Consider the following 26,487-nt stretch of genomic DNA (forward strand, 5'->3'; position numbering starts at 1 on the left):
TCGGAGTTGTTTTAATTTGCATTTCTCTAATCAATAGTAGACATAAAACTCTTAATGCAGCCTTAGCTCACATTGGCTTGCCTGGCCTGGGATCTGTTTCTCCATTTTTAATATTCCTTCCAATCTCACAAACCCCGTGTTAAATTTTTTTTCCAGTGAATTGCTATATACTGGCATCTCTCCTATAAGATATTTGTGAAGTTGATTTTTAAACAAATATGTAATACCTTACTTTTATCCCTATTAAATTTCACCTGATTCAACTGTGCTTAATGTTCTATCCAATAAAAGGATTTTGGCAACCTGAGAACTCACTGAGTATAGTAGCTATCTTACTTAGATTTTGGTTATGTGCAAAATTGATTAAGATGTCTCCTTTGTATGTATCTGAATCATTGTTCAAAAAATGTGTACAGAACAGTACAGTGTAGAAGACAGAGGAGTGACCTCTAAGTGAAGATAAACCAGGGTGATTCACTGATCCAGGAGTCAGAGCATAGGTTACACTTGAAGAAGGGGGTAGTATGGAAAAGGTGATGTTGCATAGACTTTCAAGAGAATCCAAAATAACAGTTGTGGCTTCAAGAATATAGTATGTGGGACCCTAAAAAATATTAACACCACATTTTCTGCAAAAATCAGTTATACCAGCTCTGGAGAGTTGATTGTTAAATTTTCAGTGAGAGAAATTACATCTTGGAAATTGAAAAATGCTGCCAATAGGGCTTGATTTATTGTTTTGGTGATTTCTAGACTTAGGGAAGTGATGGAGAAAATGTTAATGATGCCGATTAAACAAAAAAAAGTTTGTGGTACATTTTCAGACAGCTCTTTGTTAAACTTTACCAAGACAAAACTGGGTTCTCTGACAACATGTGGGGAGTTAGTGAAAGAACCAGATGAAATTAAAATATCAATGAGATGGTGAATGATAGGCATCCCATGTTGATGTGTTCTCATTGAAACTTTTTATGCCTCTTGCAGGAATTGTGAGGCAATATCCTAGAGTAACTTCAGCTCTTGGAATCTACTTTTTTCTTTATCCTTTCCTGGGTGTTCCTTTCTGGCCTCAGCAGGATCACATAACACTTGGGAATAAAGATGCAGCCCAGTAACCCAGCACTGGAGGCGAGGATGGAGGAGATCTCTACAACCACCATGGCCTTACCCTTGGTGCTCTGGTATGTGGGGAGGAAGGAGACCCACACACTGCAGAATACCACCATGCTGAATGTGATGAATTTGGCTTCATTGGAGGTGTCAGGCAGGCTCCTGGCCAGGAAAGCCACAATGAAACTCCCCAGGGCTAGGAAACCCATGTAGCCCAGGACACAGTAGAAGGCAATATCAGAGCCCTCATTACATTGAATGATGATGTGACCAGGTTCAGAGTGTGGGTCCATGTCTGGGAAGGGGGGAGAAGTTCCCAGCCAGATGCCGCAGAGAATCACTTGGATTCCAGAGCAGATCAGGACAACAGAGTTGGACACCCTAGATTGCACCCACATCCTGATTCTACTCCCTGGTCTTGTGACCCTGAAGGCCAGGACCACCATAATGGTTTTTGCCAAAATGGAGGACATGGCCACAGTGAAGACAACTCCAAAAGTTGTTTGTCTAAGGAGGCAGGTGGCTGCAGTGGGATGGCCAGTGAAGAGCAAGGAGCAGAGGAAACAGAAGATGAGGGAGGTGAGAAGAGTGTAGCTGAGAGTCTGGTTATTGGCTTTGACTATGGCAGTATCTTGAAACTTTACAAAAACCCAGAGAACCAGGGCTGTCAGGAGAGAGAAAGAAACAGCTATAAATGCTAGTGTTATCCCCACAGGTTCTGCAATATCCAGGAAGGCCACAACCTTGGGGAAGCAGTGATCTGTATCCTTATTTGAATATTCATCTTCTGGGCATTTTACACAGTGGTCCATATCTAAAGAGGAAGGAAGTATGGTCAGAGTATGTCTTGTACAGGAGGAACTACTGCTAGTGACCTCTTCCTGAGAAACCTTCCATGTACTCTCTATATCTTCTCATTACCTTATTATTCACCTATTTTGTTCCCAATTAAAAGGTGAACTTTTTGAAAGCAGAAACTATTTTTGTCCTTCTGTGGACCCCCTGCACTTAGCATTTTGCCTGGCTTTTAGCATGTATTTAATAAACCCTACCTTGCCTGGTCTGTAATTAGTGCACCACATTTGGTTGGTAGTGGCTTATGTTGTGATTAACATAATGTATGACCTAATTAAGCAAGATATTCTAGAACCAGTGTCCTCTGGGTTGACTTTAGGAGATCGTTTGTTACATAGGATTCACTGCATGAAGTACTTTTAGATGCTTTATTAACAAAAAAAGTCAAAATAACCCCAAGCCTGATCCCTGAGGACTCCTTTATGAACCAAGTGATCTGCATTAATAGAAAAGCCTGTTTAGGCCTCATTTCCTCCCTTGCATAATTCATTACTTTTCATAATCAAACATGTCTTCACTATCAGATGTGAGACTTCACTAGAAGAATATTTAAAGATTTATTTTTGTTATTTTGTTTGTTTTTTGTTTGTTTTTACTGCTTTATTTAGCTTTTTATTTTCCCCAGTTATTTGTTTTTTCCCAGTTATTTGTAAAAACAATTTTTAACATTTGTTTTTAAAACTTTGAGTTCCAAATTCTCTCCCTTCCTGCCTCTCCATCCCCCCCCCATTGAGAATGCAAACTGTTTGATATAGGTTATACATGAGTTGTCATACAAAACATATCCGTAATAATCATGTTGTGAAAGAAAACATAGACAAATAAGCTTGGTAAAAATTAAAAAAGCTAAAAAAAGTTTGCTTCAATCTGTATTCATATACTATCAGTTTTTTCTTTTCTTTTTTTATTTATTTGACTTTTTTTTTGTTGGGCAATGGGGTTAAGTGACTTGCCCAGGGTCACACAGGTAGTAAGTGTTATGTGTCTGATGCCGGATTTGAACTCAGGTCTTCCTGACTTCAGGGCCGGTGCTCTATCCATTGCACTACCTAGCTGCCCCTACCATCAGTTTTTTTCTCTGGGGATAGGTAACATTTTTTTTAATCTTAAGACCTTCAGAGTTTTCTTGGATCATTGTAGTGCTACGAATTGCCAAGTCATTCACAGCTGATCAATTTACAATATTGCTGTTTCTTTGTATACAGTACATTTCACTTTGCATCAGCCCATGCACATCTTTCCAGGTTTTTCTGAGACATCTTACTCATCATTTCTTGTAGTACAATAATATTTCATTAAGATCATATAGCACAACTTGTTCAGCTATTCCTCAATTTGTGGACATCTCCTCAATGTCTAATTCTTTGCCACCAGAAATATATATATATATATATATATATATATATATATATATATATATATATATTTTGTATAGTTTTTATAAATATTTTTAGTACATATAGATCTTTTTCTTTTTTTTTTTATCTCTCTTGGGATACAGACCTAGTAGTAGTATTTCTAAGTCAAAGGGTGTGTATGGTTTTATAGACTTTGGGCATAATTCTAAATTGCTCCACAGAATGGTTGAATCAGTTCACAATTCCGCCAACAGTGCATTAATGTCTCTTTTCCCCACATCCTTCCAGAATTCCTAGGTCAAGGAGAAAATACTGCAAGCAGCCAGAAAGAAATAATACAATTAGTGGGAAACTAGAGTCAGGATTGCACAGGAGTTAGCAATTTATATATTAAAGAACCAGAAGATTTGGAAAAAAAGAAGATTCTGAAGATCACCTGGCAGGGTAACATACCAGACACTGAGGTCCTTTCCTGAGCTAAACTGCCAAGCATTCAAGTTCTACTGCAGAGAGCGCAACCCTGATGGGCTGGCCATGTTATTGAAATTTCAAACATATGCTTGCCTAAAAAACTATTTTTTTACAGAGAACCCACACAAGACAAGTGCTCACATAGAAGCAATACAAAAAACACTCTCAAGGTCTCTCCAAAGACCTTTAGAACTGATTGAGTGATATGGAAGGCATTAGCACAGGATCAACCAGCATGGCATGCCCTCATCAAAGAAGGTGCTGTAGTCTTTGCAAAGCAGAACAGGAGTAGCTCTAAAGAAATGCAAGACGTATAAGTTTAGAGAATCCACCCTGAATGTTCACATGGAGTATTTATGCCTTACTTGTGGTAGAGCTTTCTGAGTTTGTACTGGTCTGATCAGCCACAGTCAGATGCACCATAACTTGAGAATGTAGAGAAGTTGTTTCAGTCCTCTTCTAGAACAAAGGACAACAACCAAACTCTGCAGTTCATATCCTACTACTCGGGCAGTGATGTTACTTTGCATTGTATATGTCTCCAAAAGCTCAACGCCACACTGTTCTTCACTAAAGGATTCAGAAAAGAAGCCCTTTATAGACACTTACCAATTTCACTGGAAATCTCCCCGTCTGGGCACTGGGAACAGCTGAAGCAGCAGACAGGCTGTTTCTCCATAGTTGTCTTCCTGTAACCAGGGTGACAGCTGTCACTGCACACAGAACGGGGGATCTAAGCCATTAACAGGGAATGGAAAGAACACCATTTACTAAAGGGATATTTATGAAGAATGGTGTGGCCCAAGAAAGTGTAACCTGTGAAACTGCTCTGTTGGCCATGTCAATGGGCGTCACTAATGGAATGTTCAAGAAATCTACTCTCTAGTTTTATCACTGTTACCAGCTGTGGAACTTTGGCTGAAGCTCTTGACCTCTGGAACTTGAGTTTTATCATTTGTAAAATGGGAGCTTTGGGCCCTGTGATCTTAGAACACTTACATTTTGTACTGCTGAATATACCCTGGATCGTTGTATTGCTAATGACCCAAGTTGCTCAGTGAAAGGTTGGCAATCATCCAAAATTATGCTTAATATTTTAATATGCAAAGACCATAAGCCTGTAGGATTGGAGTGAATTAACTGTCCCATAATTGGGACCTAGTCAATGAGACACAGAGGGAAAGTACTGCGCTTTGTCTGTGGGCAGTCCATGTGGAAGAGGCTGGGCTACTTGCTTCCAGAAAAGAGTGATATTGTGTAATGAAAATGTTTTGTTTTCCATTACAAGCAACCCCTTACGTTCCCAATGCTTGTCCTCCCCTCAGTTATGTGAAAACGAGGGGCTATTTGATTGGCTGCTCAGCCAGAACTGGGAATGTGTTCAAAAGGCAAGAATTGACATAGGTTTTTTTTTTTTCTGTCTGAGTCAGAGACATGCTGTAATACTCTGGGTGACTGAAGGTTTTGGGCCCTCTCCACCCAAAGCCAGCATGTGGCCAGTGACCACAGGCCCCTGAATTTGCCTTTTTGCATTTCTTCTGTTCTCCTTCTATTTGAAGAAATCTTGCAAATTTTGGTATTACAAGCTTGGGAGTGTGAGTGATCATAAATCCAGTGATGAAAGCCTGCACTAGAATTTTTCTTTTTGCCACACATGAAGTGAACAAAGCTCTGAGAAGCAAGACCCAAGTCCAACAGTATAAGAATCAATAATTTGTCCAGTAGTAATGGTGAATGTGGAAAACTATTTGGTGAAGTACATTCTTTTACAAACTATTTGAACTTTGGGATACACACACACACACACATACACACACACATACACACACATACACACACATATATGTGTATAATATACACATGCATATATGTATGTATATGCATAATGTGACTGATGCAAGGGTGAGTTTTTCCAAAATGTGGGGGAAGGAAAAATGTTTGTACTCATTTTTTTTTGCTATATCTTTTCAGTAAATGTACCTTTATAAAAACTAATTGATGTTAATCAGTCAAGCAGTACTGGGGTACTTATCCCAGGTAATTTATTTTAGGGAAAATATCCCAAAAATTGAAATCTGAAGCAACTAATAGTAAAGACATCAACATGACCCTCTAGGTCACCTGTAGAGTCCCAATAGGGAGATTGTAGCCTTGAATTATAGACCATAGAGAATTAGTTGGGATGAGAACCTTCAGAGATTTATAAGGGCTAGAGACTATGGAGACACAGAATCTTAGAGAGCATTTAGATATTTGTCCAAATTGGAAAAATGTAGGTCACACTAATTTTCTTTTCAATAGAAAAAAAAATTTGGGCAGTAGCTGAAATAAATTTTATTTTAATTCAATTGAACTGAGTGGAAGTTTCACCACCATTCATGAAGATGCAGGAAAGTAGATAAGAGCAATGGCTTTCAGGCAAATTAAAAGCTTTTTGTACCTCAATTTTCTTATCTGTCAAAATAAGGGGTAGACAATTTGATTTTTAATGTCCATTCCTCTACTGTCTCCTATGAGGCTAAATATTGCTGTTTTGAAATATACATCTGATTGCTTATTTTTACCTTTTTTATCCAAAAATTTGTTTTAAAGGCAAAAAAGAAAGACAAGCTGAGTGATATTTTCTATGCATAAATATGGAAAGTTTAGTGAGGTACAGTGAGATGTGTTCTTATGACTGAACATGTAAATTGATTTGCAGATAATCTCTGACCTTTGAACGTAACAATCCCCAGTTGATGGCTTCCTCACATATTGTGAAATCTTGAGCAGATGGAGCCTTGGGGATAAATTCTCCCACTTTCACCAGGAGTTCAGTACCATTAGGAAGGGCCATATAGTTCCTAATGTCATATTGAACCTCAGAGCTTCTTTTCTCATCCATAAACACCTGATCACCAGCACTGTTGTTAAATTGAAGGTCCTTCAGAATGGAGTAGAGCTGAAAGGGAAGAGAAAGCTGTCATTTCTTGGTGTCTGAGGCCAGAGCTATCCCATAAATTAAGACCTATGCACTCTGACAGATATGCTGGGGCTGCTCAATTGGAATTTGTACTTCTTTTTTTTCCTTTTTTAAAAAATTTATTTATTTTTAGTTTTCAACATTCACTTCCACAAGATTTTCTCCCCATCTCATCCCTTCCCCTACCCCAAGATATCATACATTCTGTATACCACTTCCCCTAATCTGCCCTACCTTCTATCTCTTCCCCCCTTCTCTTATCCCCTTCCCCTTCTATTTTCCCGTAGGTCAGGATAGATTTCTATGCCCCATTGCCTGTATTTCTTATTTCCCAGTTGCATGTGAAAACAATTTTTTTAACATGTGTTTTTAAAACTTTGGGTTCCAATATTTTTCCTTTCCTCCCTCCTCAACCACCTTCATTGAAAAGGCAAGCACCTCAATACAGGTTATACATGTGTACTCATGCAAAACAATTCCATAGTCATGTTGTGAAAAACTAACTCTATTTCCCTTAATCCTATCCCCCCCCCATTTATTCTATTCTTCTTTTGACCCTGTCCCTCCTCAGAAGTTTACTTCTGATTACCCCTCCCAATCTGCCCTCCTCTCTATCACACCCCTGCTCTCTTGTCCCCTTCCCCCTATTTTCCTGTAGGGTAAGACAGATTTCCATACCCAATTGATGTGTATGTTATTCCCTCCATAAGCCAAATCCCATGAAAATAAGATTCACTCATTCCCTCTCACCTTCCCCGTTTCCTCCTCTGTAAAGCCTTTTCTTTCTGTTTTGTGAGATAATTCACCCCATTCTGCCTCTCCCTTTCTCCTTCTCCCGTATAATTATCTCTCACCCCTTAATTTTATTCTCCAGATATGACCCCTTCATCTTCAACTCACCCTGTGTCATCTATCTATCTATCTATCTATCTATCTATCTATCTATCTATCTATCTATCTACATATGTAGAATTTTCCCCCCTGCAACTACCCTAATACTGACAAAGGTCTCATGAGTTACAAATATCATCTTTCCATGCAGGAATGTAAACAGTTCAACCTTAATAAGTCTCTTATGATTTCTCTTTCCTGTTTACCTCTTCATGTTCCACTTGAGTCTTGTATTTGAAAGTCAAATTTTCTATTCAGCTCTGGTCTTTTCATCAAGAATGCTTGAAAGTCCTCTATTTCACTGAATGATCATTTTTCCCCTGAAGGATTATACTCAGTTTTGCTGGGTAGGTGATTCTTGGTTGTAATCCTATCTCCTTTGCCCTCCAGAATATTATATTCCATGCCCTGTGGTCCTTTAATGTAGAAGCTGCTAAATCTTGTGTTATCCTGATTGTGTTTCCACAATACTTGAATTGTTTTTTCTGGCTGCTTGTAATATTTTCTCCTTGACCTGGGAACTCTGGAATTTGGCTACAATATTCCTAGGAGTTTTCCTTTGGGGATCTCTTTCAGGAGGAGATGTGGATTCTTTCAATTTCTATTTTGCCCTCTGGTTCTAAAATATCAGGGCAGTTTTCCTTGATAATTTCTTGAAAGATGATGTCTAGGCTCTTTTTTTGATCATGGCTTTCAGATAGTCCAATAATTTTTAAATTCTCTCTCCTGGATCTATTTTCCAGGTCAGTTGTTTTTCCAATGAGATATTTCACATTGTTTTCTATTTTTTTCAATCTTTTGGATTTTTTTAGTGTCTTAATTTCTCATAAAGTCACTATCTTCCAATTGCTCTATTTTAATTTTAAGGAAGTATTTTCTTCAGTAAGCTTTTGGACTTCCTTTTCCATTTGGCCAATTTTCTTTTTAGGGCATTCTTCTCCTCATTGGCTTTTTGGACCTCTTTTGCCATTTGGGTTAGGCTATTTTTTAAGGTGTTATTTTCTTCAGTATTTTTTTGGGTCTCCTTTAGCAAGCTGTTGACTTGTTTTTCATGATTTTCTTGCATCACTCTCATTTCTCTTCCCAGTTTTTCCTCTACTTCTCTTACTTGCTTCTCAAAATCCCTTTTGAGCTCTTCCAAGGCCTGGGACTGATTCATATTTTTCTTGGAGGCTTTGGATGTAGGAGCTTTGACTTTGTTGTCTTCTTCTGGTTGTATATTTTGATCTTCTTTGTCACCAAAGTAAGATAATATAGTCTGACTCTTTTTGCACTGCTTGCTCATGATCCCAGCCAATTACTTGAGTTTTAAACTCTTTGTTAAGGTAAGAGTCTGCTTCCAGTGTGGAGAATGTACTATCCCAAGCTTTGCAGGCTTATACAGCTGTTTTCAGAGATACTTGTAGGGACCTGTAAATTTTCAGTTCTTGCAAGGTGGTATGATAAGGGGTGAGGTATTTACTCCTTTCCTGGCCTGTGCTTTGGTCTATGAGTGACCACAAGCACTCTTTTCTGCCTTGGAACTGTGAGGAGAACTTCCTCTCTACCACTACTACAAGTTCCACCATGCTAGCACTCCTCCTCACCCCAGGACCGCCACCAAGAACTGTGACCCAAATCCAAGCATGGGCAAAGCAAGAGAATCCTGAACTAGCAGAGAGATCCCTACAATCACCCTCCGACCAGCCACTCAATTCCCCACTGAGTCTGTGGTCTGGAAGCTCCAGAAGCAGCCGCTGCCCCAGGGCCACGCTTGGAGACTGGGTCTGGGACCACTCTTCTGTTTCTCACCACAGTAACAGACTTTTCCCACTGACCTTCTAAGTTGTCATTGGTGTTTGTGGCTCGAGATGTCTGGAAATCACCACAGCTGCCTGTGATTCAGTCCTCTGAGGCCTGCTCCAGGTTCACTGAGGCCTGTTCTCCCAGCCTGGTGTGATATACCTTTCCAATAAACCATCCGGGCTGTCTTGGGCTGTAATTTGTTTCACTCTGTCTTTTTGTGAGTTCTGCTGCTTTAGAATTTGTTTAGAGCAATTTTTTAATAGCTGTTTGGAGGGGTTTGGGGGCAACTCAAGCAAGTCACTGCTTTTACTCTGCCATCTTGGCTCTGCCCTCCCCCCCCCCACTTTGTACTTCTATTTGAAGTGATGATACATGTGATCTGGAATTCTGCCTTACCCTCCTATTAGCTCTAAGTCTTTGGGCAATTTACCTACCCTTTTTCAGTCTTGCTCCCTAAAATGAAGTAAAAACTTCTAATAGGATAATATATCAAAGTGCATTGCACATCCTAAAACACTATAAAAATGATAACTATTATTCTTAATTGTCATCATTACATTTTCTTATTCCTCATGATACATGAAAGGGGTGAGCACAAGTAGAAAAGAAAATTGTTAGGGCAGCTAGATGTCCCAGTGGCTAGAGTTCCAGTCTTGGAGTCGGGAGGACCTGAGTTCAAATCTGGCTTCAGGCACTTGAAAGTTACTAGCTATGTGACCCTGGGCAAGTTACTTAACCCTGATTGCCACACCAAAAAGCAAAAAAAAATGTTTCTGTAGGGGAACCTGTCTGCCTAGAAACGTGGTGCTTTTGGAAATCCCATGATCTTAGTGAGATCTGGCTCATGGCTAGAATATGTCCTTGGAAAGGATGTATTCGAAAGCAACAAGGTAGAGCGCCAATTATAAATAGTCAAGTTGAACAGTAAGTGTTGTCGGATCCTGATGCCTCTCCCTGCTCCTCAGTGTCTGTAGATTTTGAGTTTAAAGGTCTCTGAACAGCAGCTATCTGATATGCATTCTCATTGTGCCCTTTGGAATATTTGTCCCATAATTAACAAACTTCTTTTCATTTTAAACTTACCACTTTCTGATTCATTTCATCTTCTAGCCTTCACTGAGACAAAGCTCTATCCTGAAAACTGGTTTCTTTGTTTTCCTTTCCAGTTCTGACTACACTTCCTCTTGTAGCTACTGATTTACTTATCATGGTGTAGAAGTCAGAAAACTCCCCATCACCACTTCAGGACCCCCCATTAACCACCTTCATTAAGCAACTTTTACTTTTACCTTCTGATATCCATCTTATTCACCCAATCCAAATCTGACCCTAGAACATTCTCTTTCTTTCTAAGGAAAGAACTCAGTGATTACAATCTTCATCTTTTTTTTTCAATTTCATTCTGGATATCAGGAATACTGAAACATACCTATAGTTAGCCTCATGCGTCCCTTGATGCCCCTTAATCTATCGACGTGCCGCTGTGTCATCCTCAGCTACGCTTGATCCTTGATGCTATGATTACTCACAAGGGTTCCACTTGTACGTTTACCAACTGAAACTTTCCCTTATCCTTATTTCTTCTTTCCTTTATCCCAAACTTTTCTTGTTCCATTTTTTCCAGTGTCTGAATATTCCTAAACCTGGTTTTCATCCTCATTATAAACCTTATTCCTTCTAATCCACTTTTCTTTTTCCAAAAAAAACTTTAAAAATTTATTTTATTTTTAATTTATGGAATAAAATAATCATTTCCATAACGTAGTATAATAAAACAATGATTGCACAGGAAACTGCAAATCTATTTTTTATAACTTTCTATTCCCTTTAAATATATAATAAAATTATCATGTAAATTGCCTTTTTGCCTTTTTTCTTCCCTCCTCTGCCCTAAAGATATCTACCCCTAAAGAAAAAAAAGTGTGTGCGTATGTGTGTGTATACATACATGCAAACATACATATGTATAAGCATTCTTTATATACTTCTATTTATGAATTCTTTCTCTGGATGTAGATAATATCTTCCTTCATGTGTCCTTTATAATTAATTTGAGTATTTATAATAGACAAAGTGACTTATTCACTTAAAGTTATCCTTCAAACAATATTAATGTTACTGTATACAACCTTGTCATTGTTCTGCTCATTTCATTCTTCGTTACATTGTGTAAGTCTATCCATGTTTCCTAAGATGTTTGAAGTCTTCATTTATGACAGCACAGTTGTATTTCATGACAATAATATAGCACAACTTATTCATCCATTCCCCATTTGATGGACATCCCTGCTATTAATCCAGTTCTTTTCCACCACAAAGAAGCTGCTATAAATATTTTAGAATATATAGGTTCTTTTTTTTCTCTAATAATCTTTGGAAATAGACCTGGTAATGATATTGCTGGGTCAAAGTGTACAGACAGTTTAATAACACTTTGGGCAATAAGGCATTCCAGAATGCTCTCCAAAATGTGGGATCAGTTCAGAATTCCACCAACAATGAATCAGTGTCTCAATTTTTCCATGTTTCCTCCAATATTTGTTGCTTTCCTCTTCAATAATTTTAGCCAATCTGATAAATGTAAAATGACCAAGGTTCTTTCAATTTGCATTTCTCCAATCAATAATGATTTACAGCATTTTTTTATATGATTATAAATTTGTTTCGAATCCTTCATTGCAAAAGTACCAGTTCATATCCTTTGACTATTTATCAATTGGGGAATGACTTGTATATTTATAGATTTGACAGAATTCTTTATATATTTTTGACATGGGGCTGTTATCTGATAAATTGTCTATAACATTTTCCTCAATTTTCTGCTTTCCTTCTGATCTTGGCTGTTTGTTTTATTTGTACACAACCTTTTAAAATTTAATGTTATTGAAATTATCCATTTTACACCTCATTCTTTTCTCTCTCTTGTTTATTCATATATTATTTGTCTATACATAAGTCTGATAAGTAATATGTTCCATGTTCTTCAATTTTTCTTGTAATATATCTCTTCATATCTAGGTATTGTATCCATTTGGACCATATCTTATTAAATGCTGTAAGATAATGGCCTGTGCCTAATTTCTGCCATACTCCTTTCCAGCTTTCCCAACAATTTTTACTAAATAATGAATTCTTACATTAAAATCTTAAGTCTTTGCACTTGTCAAATACAAGGTTACTATACTGATTTCCTGCTGTAAATTGTATGTCCGCTCTGTTCCACTTATCTACGTTGCCATTTCTTAGCCATTGCCAGGTAGTGTTGATTTTTACTGCCTTATGATACATTTTAAGATCTGATACTGCTAAACCTTCTTCCTTTACATTTTCTTCATTAATTCCTTTGTTATTCTTGTTATTCCAAATGAATTTTATTATTTTTTCTAATTCAGTAAAATAATTTTTGATAATTTATTTTATTTCTTTCCAAAATTACACTGGCTATACTCTCCCCACAAAGGCATGGTCAAAGTCAGGTAGACTCTTTGGATTGACTAAGAGATATGGTTACACCACCTGCAATCTGTACAAAAGTATTGAGCAAGTTGGAACTGGGAGTCTGAGGTTTGGCATGAGAGAGAAAGGAGTGCATACATCAAGAGCTGAGCCACAAAGCATTGGCAAGACAGGAGCACAAAGCAAAAGGTTAAATGGGAAAGTAGGACTGAGATGAGGCAGAGAAGGGAGAGATAGTGGAAGGTCATCTGCAGGAGAGACTGGTTGACCTTGCTAGATGTATCCACCTTTTTTTTTTTTCAAGGACTGAGAATTCAAAGAAAATTCAAAGAAAGAGTCTGCTCTTTCCCCAACTTTTCTTTCTGGTATTTGTCTAGCAAAGGGCACTGTACTATACTTTTTTGTTTTTTACCAAATGTTTCTAATAACTTGAATTTTGCCTTGCCAATTATTCCAGAGATTAGGTAGAGGTATATATAAATGTAAATGATATCAGAGAGCCAAACATCTGTCCAAATGTTAATAATTTTCATAACAATGTCCTCAGAGTGATTGTCATTGTACTCTTAATTTTCAGTTTAGAACTGTATTGCCCAGAGGGGTTTTTATATTGTTGGTAAGCTTTAAAAAGTTATTATTAAAGTTATAGTTTTATTTATGTACTTTATTGTTATGGTGCACATATATATGTGTGTGTGTGTGTTTTTTGTATATATATATATATATATATATATCATAAAGAATGATTTTGCATCCTTAATTTATTTCTTCTATTTACAAGTAATTGTTTTTGTTCTTTAACTGCCTGTCTCTAACTGCTTAAGTGACAGTTCTTTGTCTTTGCATTTAGTTCTGAGTTCAGCTAGACTAGGATGGGTTAACTTAAAAATCCAGCTCTTCTTGCCTCAAAGAATTTAACTGAACTTGAGGAATGTGTATTAAAGCAAGGACATTGGGCTTGAAATTTAATTGGATGGTTATTGTTATAAAAGTGAGGTCTCTCAATGAGGAGGCCCAGTCTTGCTGCTAGAAGAGTTGTCAAAGTGAAAGGTCTGAGAGGTGGCAAGTCTCAGAACCGAAGTCTTAAGGAAGCAGAACTCATAAGGCTTCTGCCAGTCCACATCTAGGAGTCTTTGCTCTTTTGGAAAGAGCCCAACAGTTTCTCAGGAAAGGAGTGCAACTGAGGCTGGAGATAGAGGTGGTGATAAATTCAGCTGGTATCAAGGAGCAAGCCCAAGAGAATCCAACCGCATGATCTAGCCAACAGAACTACCATATTCTTGGAGAAACAAGAGACACAGTCTCTTAGTTAATCAATTCACAAAATATGTCGCAGAACTTTGGAATGCCTTTATGAGAAAAGAACATAAAAGACTCTCAGTTCTGAAAGTCAGAATACTCTTGAACACTTGTGCCTCACTACTGTTTGCCCTTTAAGTTTGTGTTCACTGTATGGTGAACATAGCATGTATTTTTGGACCAAAAGCATTCAGGTAAGCAGTTTGAACACTACCCTGGAGATAGAGTTTGGAAGGAGGAGTCCTTTGGAGGAATAATGCTAAGTTCATTTTTGGTCATGTGGAGGTTAGGATGTGCACAGGACATCCCATTTAAGATGTAAAATAGATGGCTGAAGAGGCAAAATTGAAGGTCAACAGAGATGAGAAAATTAATTCTTGGTACTGTATTTTATATTTGATTTTGCTCTGGTAAGTGATTATTCTGTAACAAGATTCTGTATTCTATGTAACCAACCTAAAAGCTTCTTTTCTGTTTCTAAGTGTAGAAGTTCCCGCTTGTAAAAGTTCAGTCTCCTCTTTCCCTGAAGTTAGATATGAAAGTCTTAAGCTTTTCCACAAAGTTAGTCATAGAAAAAGTCTGCTCTCAGTATTCTCATAAAACCTTATGTCCACATTTTCTGCAAGATTTGTATCCGTGAGAAGCTGGCCTAACTGACCTTGTCCCATATTTTACAAACATGGTTTAACTAACTTGCCAAGCACCAGTTTGTCTTTATATCTGGGTCCTTATCAGTGATGTCAGAATGCAGGTGTAACCCACAGATTCACAAAGGTATTCCTTAGAGATAAAGAGAGGTGATCTTCATCCAACATACAGGCTATGCCCACTTTCCTTTATGTAACCACTCATAATTCTCAGACCCCATGATGATGCTCATCTCAGAACTGATTACAGGATTTTTGTTCTGCTCTTTCTTCTCTTCACATAAAAATGATTTATATCTTAAATTCAGGGTCTTTTGGGAAGAGCCAGTGCCATTGGACCCATCCTTTATTAAGTGATTTGGTGACCAATTTATAAATTATTTATTATTATTTTATGTATTATTTATATATGTATGTTATTTATTAATATTAATTATTTATAAATTATCTTGCTCAGAGAATTTCCTCAGTTTAATTTTTTTGATAAATTTCACATATGATAGAGAGGTGAGGGCTGGCTAAGAAGATTCAAGAATCATCAGGATAGGGAAGATCATTGAAACCATGGGAATTATTAAGATCACCAAGTGAAGTATCACAGGAGAGAAGAGAGGAAAGCTGAAGACAGAACACTGGGGGACACCCAATTTCAATATGATGGAGACGAGACCCAAAAGAATCTCTGGAAGGTTAGAGAATGGTTCAAATCAGTCAGTGTGCCAAGAGTCAATAAGCATCAATTAAGCACCTACTAAGTGCCAGAAACTGTGCTGTATGTGGTGACATAGCAAAGCAAGACAGTCCCTTCCCTGAAAGAACTCCCAGTGTTGGGAGGAGACAACATGCAAAGAACTGTATAGAAAAAAGGTATAAAAAGGGGAAATGGAGATAATCAGAAGAAGAAAGTCAGTAGCATTAAGAGGACTAAAGACAAGCTTCCTGTAGAAAGTGGCATCTTAGTCTGAACTTGAAGGAAGCCAGAAAAGACAGCAGATGAAAAGGAGCACAAAATATCAGACCTGCATGGCAGCCAATGAAAATGTTTGTAGTTGGGAGATGGAGTGTTTTGTTTGAGGAACTATAAAGAGGACAGTATCACTCAACCTGAAAGTCCATGATAGCAGAGTTTAAGATGTAAGAAGACTGGAAAATTATGGAGTGAGCAACATATTGAAGGGCTTTGGATGCGAAAGAGAGGATTTCAATTTGATCCTAGAAATGAAAGGGAGAAATTCAGTTACAGTTAATAAAATGAAATGTAATAGAGATAAAAAGTGTTTTATGGGTTCAAAAAGTCATCTTCACAAGTATGAGATGGTTAAGTCAATTTTAAATACTAAAATGGAGAAAGACGTAATTTCTATAATTTGAGTTTTGTGGTAGCTGGACTCTATGCTGCCTTGGTCAGATCACTTGTAGAGGTGAGAAATCTGTGAAAGAAAACTGTAATGTAAGTTCCATAGTCAAAATATCAGGAATTTTCAATGGACAAGACCAGTTCCTAAAGGCAACTTACCTGCCAAGGATGAGGCACCCAGCTTTCTCCACCTTCCTCAGATGCAATCTCTGATTTCATCAGAAGCTTTGTATGAAGGGCCCAAGCCACAGCATATACTGCATTGTAGATGGTGTAACTCAGGCCAGACATAGTCATGTCAAAAAGAATATCGGCAAAGCCTCCAATGAAGCATTTCTTGCACACTGCTGTAGATCTATCTTCCCCTGTTTATCCTGGCACTGGAATACTGACAACCAGAACTTTTTAAGTATGATGTCCTCTGGGGCTTTGTTAGGGTTCACTGTCCTGAGAAAAGACTTAAAACCAGGAACCTCACTGGTCACGTACGTAAATGTGAGAGCTCCACTGAAAGCATAACTATCAAAATAGTAGGGTCTCATAGTTATGTCCCAGTGAGAAGTGGTGATCCACACCTTAGTTGTTGGAGAAAATGGCATTTGTGAATATCTGAGAACCATTAACTAATCTGTATCACCATGAACCACCACTACCCTAGCTGGAGATGCAATAATCCTAGGCATAAAATACAGCTCTGATTCTTCATGTGATCTCTCACTGACAGGGATCTTCTCTGTCAAGGGTGCACAGACATCATGCTTTGCCATCTCCCCTGTCACTTCTCAAAGAAATTCCTCACCCCTGAGATCATCTGTGGTCACCAGAACTACCCAGGTCCATTTAAAATGTACCAGTAACTGGACTACACCTTGAGGCAAGGAAGAGTCTCTGGGAGCCATCTGGTAGAGAGAAGGAAACTGGGCCTTGTCACTGAGGATGGGATCAAAAGGGCCAAAGCTCAGCTGGACAATAGGAACAAACATGGGAAATGTTAAATTCTATGACTATTGTAGTAATGATAGAATTGTGGGAAATTACAAACTCTCATCAAGTAGTCCTTTCTCTGTGGGGATAATTGTTGTGGTTTTTAGAATAAGCTCTCTGTTATAGGGGAATTTTAACCCACCCAGATCTCCATTTTTATCCCCCTCATTTAGTCACTTGCTTGGTAATGAAGGAGTTTTCTGATTCTTCAGTTATCACTGCTTCACCTAGAAGGTCTTCTCCCTCCTTCCCAAATGTACTGTTATATTTTTTCTTGGCCCAGAGTCAGGTGTTATAATAAAACAGTTGGCATTAATTTTTGTGAAAACAAATATCTTCCATCATGTATGTGTTGCACATATTTGTTACGGCCAAAAAAAAAACCCCTATAGGTTTTACATGTATAAAAGTTACATTTAAAATCAGATAATTTGGGAATTTGTTCTGGGAAGATGGAGGAGTAGATCAGAAATTTTCAGGCTCTCCAGATTTTAATTAGCTTTCAGAAAAGGTATTTACTAAGCAGGTATAGCAAGGATAGTTCTCATGAAAACACACCCCCTAAGTATGGGCACACTCTTCACTTGCACTCAAGGTCCATGAAGAGAATCGGCTGAAATTGAGAGAACACATGTGGCTAAAAGGTTAATCCACATCTCCGGGTTTCTGGAAGTCCTCTTCTCCATTGGTGGAGTCCGCATGAAATTCCTTTTCAGTGTGACTCTCTGCTGAGTTCCCAGGCTTCTTGCCCTGAATTTCCAGCTTCCTTTCTTTGTGTCTCATCTGTTATTAATGCGTCTTTCACCTCCCATTGCAAAAGTTAATGTCTCCTACTGCTTGACAAAGTCACTGCTTTTGACTCCAGTATACAATGCTAGTGGAGATTACAGGAAATCCAGCTTTTATGACCTTTCAAAGTTTATAAGGTCATCATGTGGAAACATTCTCCTTCCACCTAAAGACAATTACCTCTCAGGAGTCCCTTACCCCTGGATTCAAACACCACTTGACTGGCCTGCTGTTAGAATGCACAATTCTACCCTGACTTGTTAAATAATACATAAACCTGGAGGTAGGTCTTCTTTTTTCATTGAAACACAATTTATTTTATGTTTCATCATTTAATGACCCAAAATCCATTGCTAGCTGTGCAAATAACAAAAAGCTGGGACTAACTTCAACATGTATGGCAGAGTGAAGAAGGCTCAAAAAAGGGCTTAATCAGCTAGGACAGCATGCTAAATCTGAGAAATGAAATGAAACAGAGATCAATGTGAAGTCTTAGACATGAGTTCAAAAAAGTTAACTTCGTAAGTACAAGAAGGGCAGAAGGGGGTTAAGTAGGCAGCATTTCATGTGAAAGAGATGTGACAGTGGACTGCAAACTCAATATGCATCACCAGTGTGTTAGAGCAGCCATAAAACCTCATGAAATCTTGGTCTTTAGCAAGAAATAGAGTGCCCAGGGTGAGGGAAAACTATCACAGCCTGTCTTACTCAGACTACATCTAGAGTGTCATGGTCAGTACTGGAAATAACAAATGCTATATTAGGAAGAATACTGAAAATCTGGAGATTGTCTTTCTCCAGTCCAATAACCTCATTTAGCCACTCTCTCTTCAATGCTCTATTTAATCTCGTTGGTGAATGAATTCCATTCTACAATATTCTCTACACTCAATCCAATAAATCCCTTACCCTATCACTAATTTTACCTCGGCAGGATCCAACTTTGAATTACTCCTACCATTCACAACCTCTTCTTTCTATTCACATGCTTTTGAAGAAAGTTGGGGAAAATAAGAAAAGTGTGCTAACTGGGTCCTCTACAGATCCTTCTTATTAAACAACTCAACTGTAATAAAACAACTCATTGCAGAAAGATGATTCTTTTCCTCTTCCAAATTGTTTCCCTGTCTCACTGGCTCAAGTGGCTATTCCAAAAATTCTCATCTGATAGAGCACTGGCTCTTGAGTTAGGAAGATCTGAGTTCAAATCTTGAATAAGTCACTTATCTTTTATATAGCTTAGTTTCTTCATTTGTAAAATGGGTATAACAATAGCACCTACTTTCCAGGTCCGTTGTGAGGGATCAAATGAGATAATACAACTAATAAATAAAATAGCTAACACTCATAGTCCTAATTGTGTGCCAGGCACTTCATACCTGTACAGTAAAATGCAAACCTTAAAATACTAAATAAATATTAGCCTTCTTAATATCTCTTGCAGCATTAATTCCACCCACATTTTTAACAGATAACCATGCATCATACTTCACAAAAAACTTGTCATTTTTAACGAGTTCTTTTTTCATTTCTTATAAAGTAAAATATCTAGATATCTTCCTTTACTATCTCTTTCACTCCTGTATAATGTGAGGATGTAGCCTCCCTCATTGTAAAGGCAAACTTCTCTGAACACACCCTTGATCCCATCTGAGTCAATCTTCTTCACTAGATTGCCTTCTCTGTCATTTCCCCTCTCTCACTAACCTGTCCTCTCTCCCATTTATTGGCTATTTCCCAGCTACTTACAAATATGCTCGTGTCCCGCATTTCAAATCCTAGAAACAAGCTCACTGGATTCTATTAATCCTGGTAGTTGTTGTCCTATACCTCACCTCCACTTCATGGATTAATTCTTTAACAAATTCATTTATGTTCAACCTCTTTTCCTCTCCTCTCACTTTCTTCTTCTCTTCTACAATATAGTACATAAATTCTATCTGAAATTGTTCCCTCCAATGTCACCTATGATCCCTTAATTGACAAATCAAATGGACTTTATGAAATCCTCATCCATGCAGATATGTCTTCATCTTTGGATAATGTTGATCCTCCTCTTCTCCTTGATAACTTGTCTTATCTTAGTTTTTCTGATGTTCTGTTCTTCTTGTTCTTCTACTGCCTGTATGACTGTTTCTTCTTAGTCTCTTTTGCCACATATGAAGCAGGTTTTGGATGCAGTGAATAGAGTGTTGGATCTGGAATCAGGAAGATCTGAGTTCGAATCTGTCCTTCGACACTGGCAAGTCACCTGATTTCTGTATGCTTCAATTGGGAAGAATAACAGCAGCTGCCTCACAAGGTCATTGGGAAAATCAAGTAAGATAATGTCTGTAAGAGTGTTTAGCACAGAGCCTGGCACACAGTAGGCACTCTCCAAATGTTTAATCCTACCCAACCTCACCCCTGCATAGGATTAGGCAACTCTGATTCTATTCTTTTTGTAGAATCTGGCTTTAGGTCGATGAGAGGTCCCTCCATTTTCTCCTAAACTGGAGTGGCCTGATAAAAATTTAGAAGGTAGCAGGCCCAATATCACCCACCTGTGGATTCTTGTAGAGCTCCAGCAGGGTCCCCATCTGGACAGACAGGGCTGATGTGGCTTCTCCAATGACAGCCACAGACTTGGTCTCTCTGCAGCTGTAGTTGGGGATGAACTGGCCCTGCCCAGACAGCCACCACAGGGAGCTCTCCAAGGTCCTCTTATCACTGTGGTAGGCATTGTAGACCTGGAAGCCCAGAGAAATGTTGGGCAAGAGAACAGGGTCCCTGTTGATCTCCTCCACAGCAAACCTTATGGTCATGGCCTGCTGGTAGTTTTTGTGCAGCCACCTAAGGAGGAGAGAATCAGAAACCACTAACCAAGCCTGAATAGAAAATTCATTTCAGAAGGAAAGCTTTCTCAGTTATGTGATGGTCAAAACGAAGCGCTCCAGGTCATTTTGTGTTTACAATAACAACAGCAACAATGATAGTAACTAACATTTATATGTTGCCAGGCACTCTGCTCAGCAACTTACAATGACTATCTCATGTGATTCTCACAACAGCCCTGGGAGGTATGTGCTACTATAATCTCCATTTCACAAGTAGAAAACTGAGGGAAACAGAAGTCAACTGATTTGTCCAGGGTCACACAGCCAGCAAGTGTCCAAAACTGCATTTAAGTACAGGTTTTCCTGACCTGAGGCCTGTCCCTCTATCCTCTGTTGTACCTTTCTGCACCAAGCTGATTATTAATAACAGTCTCCCTTACTCCTGTACTGTTCCCCTCACAAAATTCCTATGATATTTATGGCTATTTGCTTGGAACTTCTAAGTTGAATGTGCCTGTCAGAGTCATCCATTTATTCAACTAATAAATATTGAGCCAATGTGCTTATGTCAGTGATCCAGATGGTCCTTGTTCCCAGAGAGCTCTATGCTAAAGTAAGAGAGGCAAGAAATGCCCTCATGCCTTTAATACAAAGGAGTGGGGGATATATGCACATATAGTGTAGAGAAAAATGGGGGAATGATGAGTAAGGGGACATTCACTTTCAAATGATATCATAAGAGAAGACTTATGGATTTTGTCATAACTTTCAAAAGATGGGCTTTAATCAGCCAGCACACATTTATTAAACACCTAGTGTATAAACACAAAGGGTGGAAGTAGGCAATAGGGATTCAAAGTAAAGAATGAATAAAATCCTGCTGATTATCTGAACAAAGAAATTGCTGGGATTGGGCTGCTGTGTTTAAATCCAGCCTCAGAGCCTGGGCAAGTCACTTAAACTTCAGTCTTCCTCAATTTCTTCATCGGTCAAAATGGGGATAATAATCATTAGCAGGGCTGCTGTGGAGATTAAATGAGGTAATATTTGAAAAGAGCATAATAATATACACTGAATAGATGCTTGCTTCTTTCTTTCCTGCTCTCAAGAAGCTCATGGAATGGGTATAAGGGAGCAAATAGCTAGGTGCCATAGTGGGCATGGCTATTGGCCAGGAGTCAGGAAGACCTGAGCTGGAACCCAGTTCCAGAATCTTACTAGCTGTGTGATCTTGGGTAAGCCATTTAACCTTGGCTTATTTCAGTTTCCTCATTTGTAAAATGGGAATAATAATAGCGCCTCTCTGGCAGGGTGTTTGTGAGGATCAAATGAGACAATAATAATAAGGCACATAACAGCAGTAGTGGGTGCTCACTGGCATTTTATAGGCACCATCAGGAGATGGCACTATGTACAGGTAAGCTATTTATAAATGTCATCATTATCATCGAGGAGAGAACTGCATGAAAAAGGATCAGAGCCAGACTGGGAAATTGGGAGCCTGCCAAATCTGCACGCAGTATTTGCAGTCAGGTCTTAACCTCTGTGTCTTATTTCAAAACTAGAACCAAATCAAGGCCTCCATTCCTTTCTCCCCTCTTCTTTCTCTTTGCTATTAAAGACATAGAAGAGGAGAAAGTCAAAGTCACCTAAAAGACTTCCACATCTAACCCATTTTTAACCAGAAAATCCACAGCAAAGATCTCTCCTATTCATGCCAATGTTCTCCCAAAGATTTACAATCTGGGAATGTTTCTCTGTCAGATCCTAATTTTAAGGACAACCAGTGCAGTTTTCTGGGAGGCAGTAACTGAGAAGAGAATCCCTCAATCTGTCCCTTCACTCTTGTGTTCATGTCCAAACTGGTTTTATCTGCAAAAAGCACCTTATTTTACCCCATGAGAATTTAACTGCTAGATCTCCAAGAATTTGAGATGCTGTGTCCATTCTTTACATGTTTTTTTTTAAATCAGCTGTCTACCATCCCAAAGGCTCTCACAAAGTATTTCTTAGCTCTCTCCACAGCTAGTGCCCTCCACACCTGGTATTCATTTTGATTCTACTCTGTTCATATTTATATACAAATATGTTCTTCTCTCCATTAGAATATAAGATCCTTGAGGACAGGGACTCTCACATTCTTATCTTTGTATCTGCAGAGTGTAGCACAGGATCTGGCACAGGGAGATGCTTAATAAATGCCAGGTAAATTGGTTGATTTCTTTCTAAGGTCACTCATATTCTCTGCAATTAGAACGAGGCAGTGCAGAATAAGCCAGGACCCTGGCTCACAAAGAAAGTTGATCAAAGGCAACATAGAGATAAGAAGGAAATTTGATTCACAGCAACATCTTGCTCTAAATTGCATAGATGCTGGTAACACTTTTCCCCTCTAAAGCCAACCATCATCAACCCTGTCAGGTGGAGAATAATGAAGAAGAGAAAAGGACACTATCTTGAAACATTGGAGAAATAGAAATGAGTAATATAAGAGTTAGCATTTGTATAGTGCTTTAAGGTTTGCAAATAACTTTATATGCATGATCTGATTTGATCCTCACCAGACCCCTGGGAAGCAGGTGCTGTTATTATTCACAGAGAGGCACACAGAGGTTGAGTATTTTGCCCTGCATCACAAACCTGGTAAATGTCGGAGACAGAATTCAGATCTTTCTGACTCTAAGGGGCAGAATTTCCTTATGTTGCAAAATTAAAGAAGGTATAATTAGGGATGAGGGGAAGGAAGGGCAGAAAGTAAAATAGAGAAATGCAAAAGTATATCTATAGTGAGAGAAAGACAGAGAGATGCAAGAGGTGTGCAGGCTGAGATCCAGAGGAAATAGTCATAATGCCCATCTGACAAGTACCATTTGTTCCCCCATAATCTATCTTCTATAACCCTATTCCACAATCCTGATCCACCTTATAATCCCTCATCTACCTTATAGTGAAGCTGCTTGGAATGAAATATTGTGGAGGAAAAATGCTTGTGTGTGTGTGTGTGTGTGTGTGTGTGTGTGTGTGTGTGTGTGTCAAGTCTGGACCCCACCGCCTCCACCTTCGTTCGTGATGTGCAGACTCACAGAGGTTTACATCTAAGGCTGCACTGCTAGACAAAGGATTCCTGCTGTATTTCCTCCTCATGATGCACCAGGAGCAGAGCCCAGACAACATTTCAGTGTCAGCCTGGCCATGAGAACAATGTTCACGTAGTCTAATAAAATTCTGTAAATAAGGTCCAGTTCCAGTTTGTCTCCTGCTCTGAGCTCAGCAGAACCTTATTTGAGAAACAAAGACCAAATACTCACACTCAAGCAAAAATCAGGGCACTTCAGATATCTCTAAATATGACAGATATTTCATCATCAGTGTTTTATATCCGTAAGGATTCAGTTTTACTCTAGCTGGTTCCCAAATCTGCCTCTGCCATCCCAAGAAATGCAACAGGAATTATCCCCCAGTTCCTAGCTGAAGCCTAGCCAGTCATCTTAGGGTTCTCTAGGCTGGAACACAAAGACCTGGATTTATAGTGTCAGTATGGACATTGAGGGTCAGAATATGGGAGGTGGAAGAATAAATTATAGTGAGTCCTTTTAACTCTTATCAATGGAGCTTCTCAGGGGCAAGACTCCCATGGAAGGAAGAAGTGCAGGAAAGAAAATACATGGAGACAGAGCTAAGGGCAAAAGATATATAGAGATATAGACAGAGACAGAAACAAAGCAGATAGAAACAGAAACAAGAGAGACAGAGATGTAGACAGAAAATAGAGAAAGAATGAGACAGAGAGGTAAAATATCAACCATTTTCAACTTTGTAAGACAATGAGAGAAATGAAAATTAGTTTTCAAAAGCAAAAGTTGGGGAGGGTGGAAGTGTCACTGGGCATGGCAACTGGGGCTTCCCTGTTTTCCCTTTCTTTAAAAAGAGAATGCTTTAAAAGTCAATTCAATTAAAATTAACACCTTCATACAGAGAGGTACTTACTGATAACTCCTGCAGTCCCTGTTGGGCTGACTTGTAAAAACTTCTGCTTTTGTAAAACTACTCACTCTCACTGAATAGAGGGAGAAAGCTTCCAATCACCAGGTCCCCATCTCTGGTGAGGCTGGGGCTGATTTTGGGAAAGGAGAAGAGCTTCTCACTCCTGCACATTGAAGCAGGAAGCTGCAGGAGCAGTGTCAAGGCCAGGGTAGAAAGAATCCAGAAAGTGTCTTTTTGAATGTGAAGCACCCTCTCCCTGAAAATTAGCCAAAGCCCCAAACCTGGGAGGAGCCAAGGAGCTTCCTTGACCAGAGCAAAGTCAACTGCTTGAGTCATTGACTGATGGGGAGCTGACCAGCAACCGAAATGCAGCTGATGTCCAGTGGAGTCTTCCATCTTTAACTGAGGAAACACAAATGAACACAAGTAAAGACCTTGTCTAGGACAAGGACAATGACGTAAGAACACAGGCTGAATTTATAAGGTTTCTCTGGATATTTGACACCACTGTGTCTCTCAATGCCTTTGTATTTAGGTAAGGAAGGAATTGCTTCTTTTACACCTTCTCCTTAGCCAGCAGAGAGACATCTAAGATCATCAGGAGCTCTGGGGACTGTTCTTGCTTGGAGCATCTCCAGCTGTGTCTCTGCATCCAAGGGAAAAACAGAAGTGGAATAACTTGTTTACAACCTCTCCCTGCCATTTCCCAGCAGATCTCACACGATGGGTGAAACTTTGGAGTCCTAATGACCTCTTGTTAACACGGGGTACTCGAGTGTTTCTGTGTGAGAATAGGGCTGAAGGGACTCTGTGGCATGCCCGTGCTGCTACTTCAGGGAGGAGGCTTTGGTAGGGCATCCTAGATCTGGCTGTATCAGATAGGACTCAATATGAACAGAGAACACCAAAGATTTTCTGTTCAGACAGCTGCACTGAGAGCTGACCACTCATGCCCACAGTCTCTACCATGTTCTTTGAGCAAGAGATCATGTGTACCTGGGCTCATCAAACTACCCAACTACCTAAAATATACCCACCTTTCCCAAAAGACTCCATCAGCTCCTCAGTTTCTATGCTCCCTTTTAAGGTTTGAGCCAAAGTTTTCCCAGGTGAAAACCCTAAGGAGAATGACTAGATCAGGACCTATGGTTTCAAGCTCTGGAAGTTTGGGGAACTCCAGGTTGTTGCCAAGGAGTGTCCCAGCCCCAGGGAGGATCCCATAGACTTCGCTGAGCAGTTCTGACTCACCCTGAAAAATATCCCTGTAATCAGCTTCTGACCAGTTTGTGGTGGCAAATAACTGAGAATTGCAGGGATGAGTCAGCTGAGAAATGTTCTCATTTGCCCATTCCACCAGGAGAGGCCTTCACATGCTTGGGGTAGACTCCCCTCTAACTCACCAAAGGTTTTGAGATGCCTTGGTTACCCTCAACCTGGTTAAGCCCATCTGCCAAAATGGCCTGTGGCCATTGAGGTTGCTATGGCTTCTTGGAGCCACAGCTGAGAGTTAGGTGGAACAGGTGGACACCAAAGGTGGAAAGCAGCCCTGAAAAGGACTTAGCAGCCCTCACACCAGATGTACTAGTCTTCACTGAAAACACTCCTATACCCCAGTTAGTTGATTAAATGAGGCCCATTAGTGATTATTAATAGGTAATATATTAAATTAATATATTAATTATTATTGATAATTATTGGTAATTAATTCAAATGGTAAGTGGAA

At 39.1% G+C, this 26,487-nt stretch overlaps 1 protein-coding gene across 1 annotated transcript; it reads right to left on the minus strand.

The window, feature by feature from the left end:
- Positions 1–1,013: 1,013 nt before the first annotated feature.
- LOC110202543 (vomeronasal type-2 receptor 26-like) lies at positions 1,014–24,974 on the minus strand. The gene is given in 8 exon segments (XM_020978757.2): positions 1,014–1,924; positions 4,404–4,527; positions 6,508–6,735; positions 16,351–16,499; positions 16,502–17,153; positions 20,508–20,796; positions 24,768–24,845; positions 24,847–24,974. Coding segments are annotated over 8 exon segments (2,520 nt in total). The 5' UTR covers positions 24,936–24,974.
- Positions 24,975–26,487: the final 1,513 nt, after the last annotated feature.

Source organism: Phascolarctos cinereus, unplaced genomic scaffold, assembly GCF_003287225.1.
Source record: "Phascolarctos cinereus isolate Bilbo 61053 unplaced genomic scaffold, phaCin_HiC Scaffold_4;HRSCAF=312, whole genome shotgun sequence".
NCBI lineage: Eukaryota > Metazoa > Chordata > Mammalia > Diprotodontia > Phascolarctidae > Phascolarctos > Phascolarctos cinereus.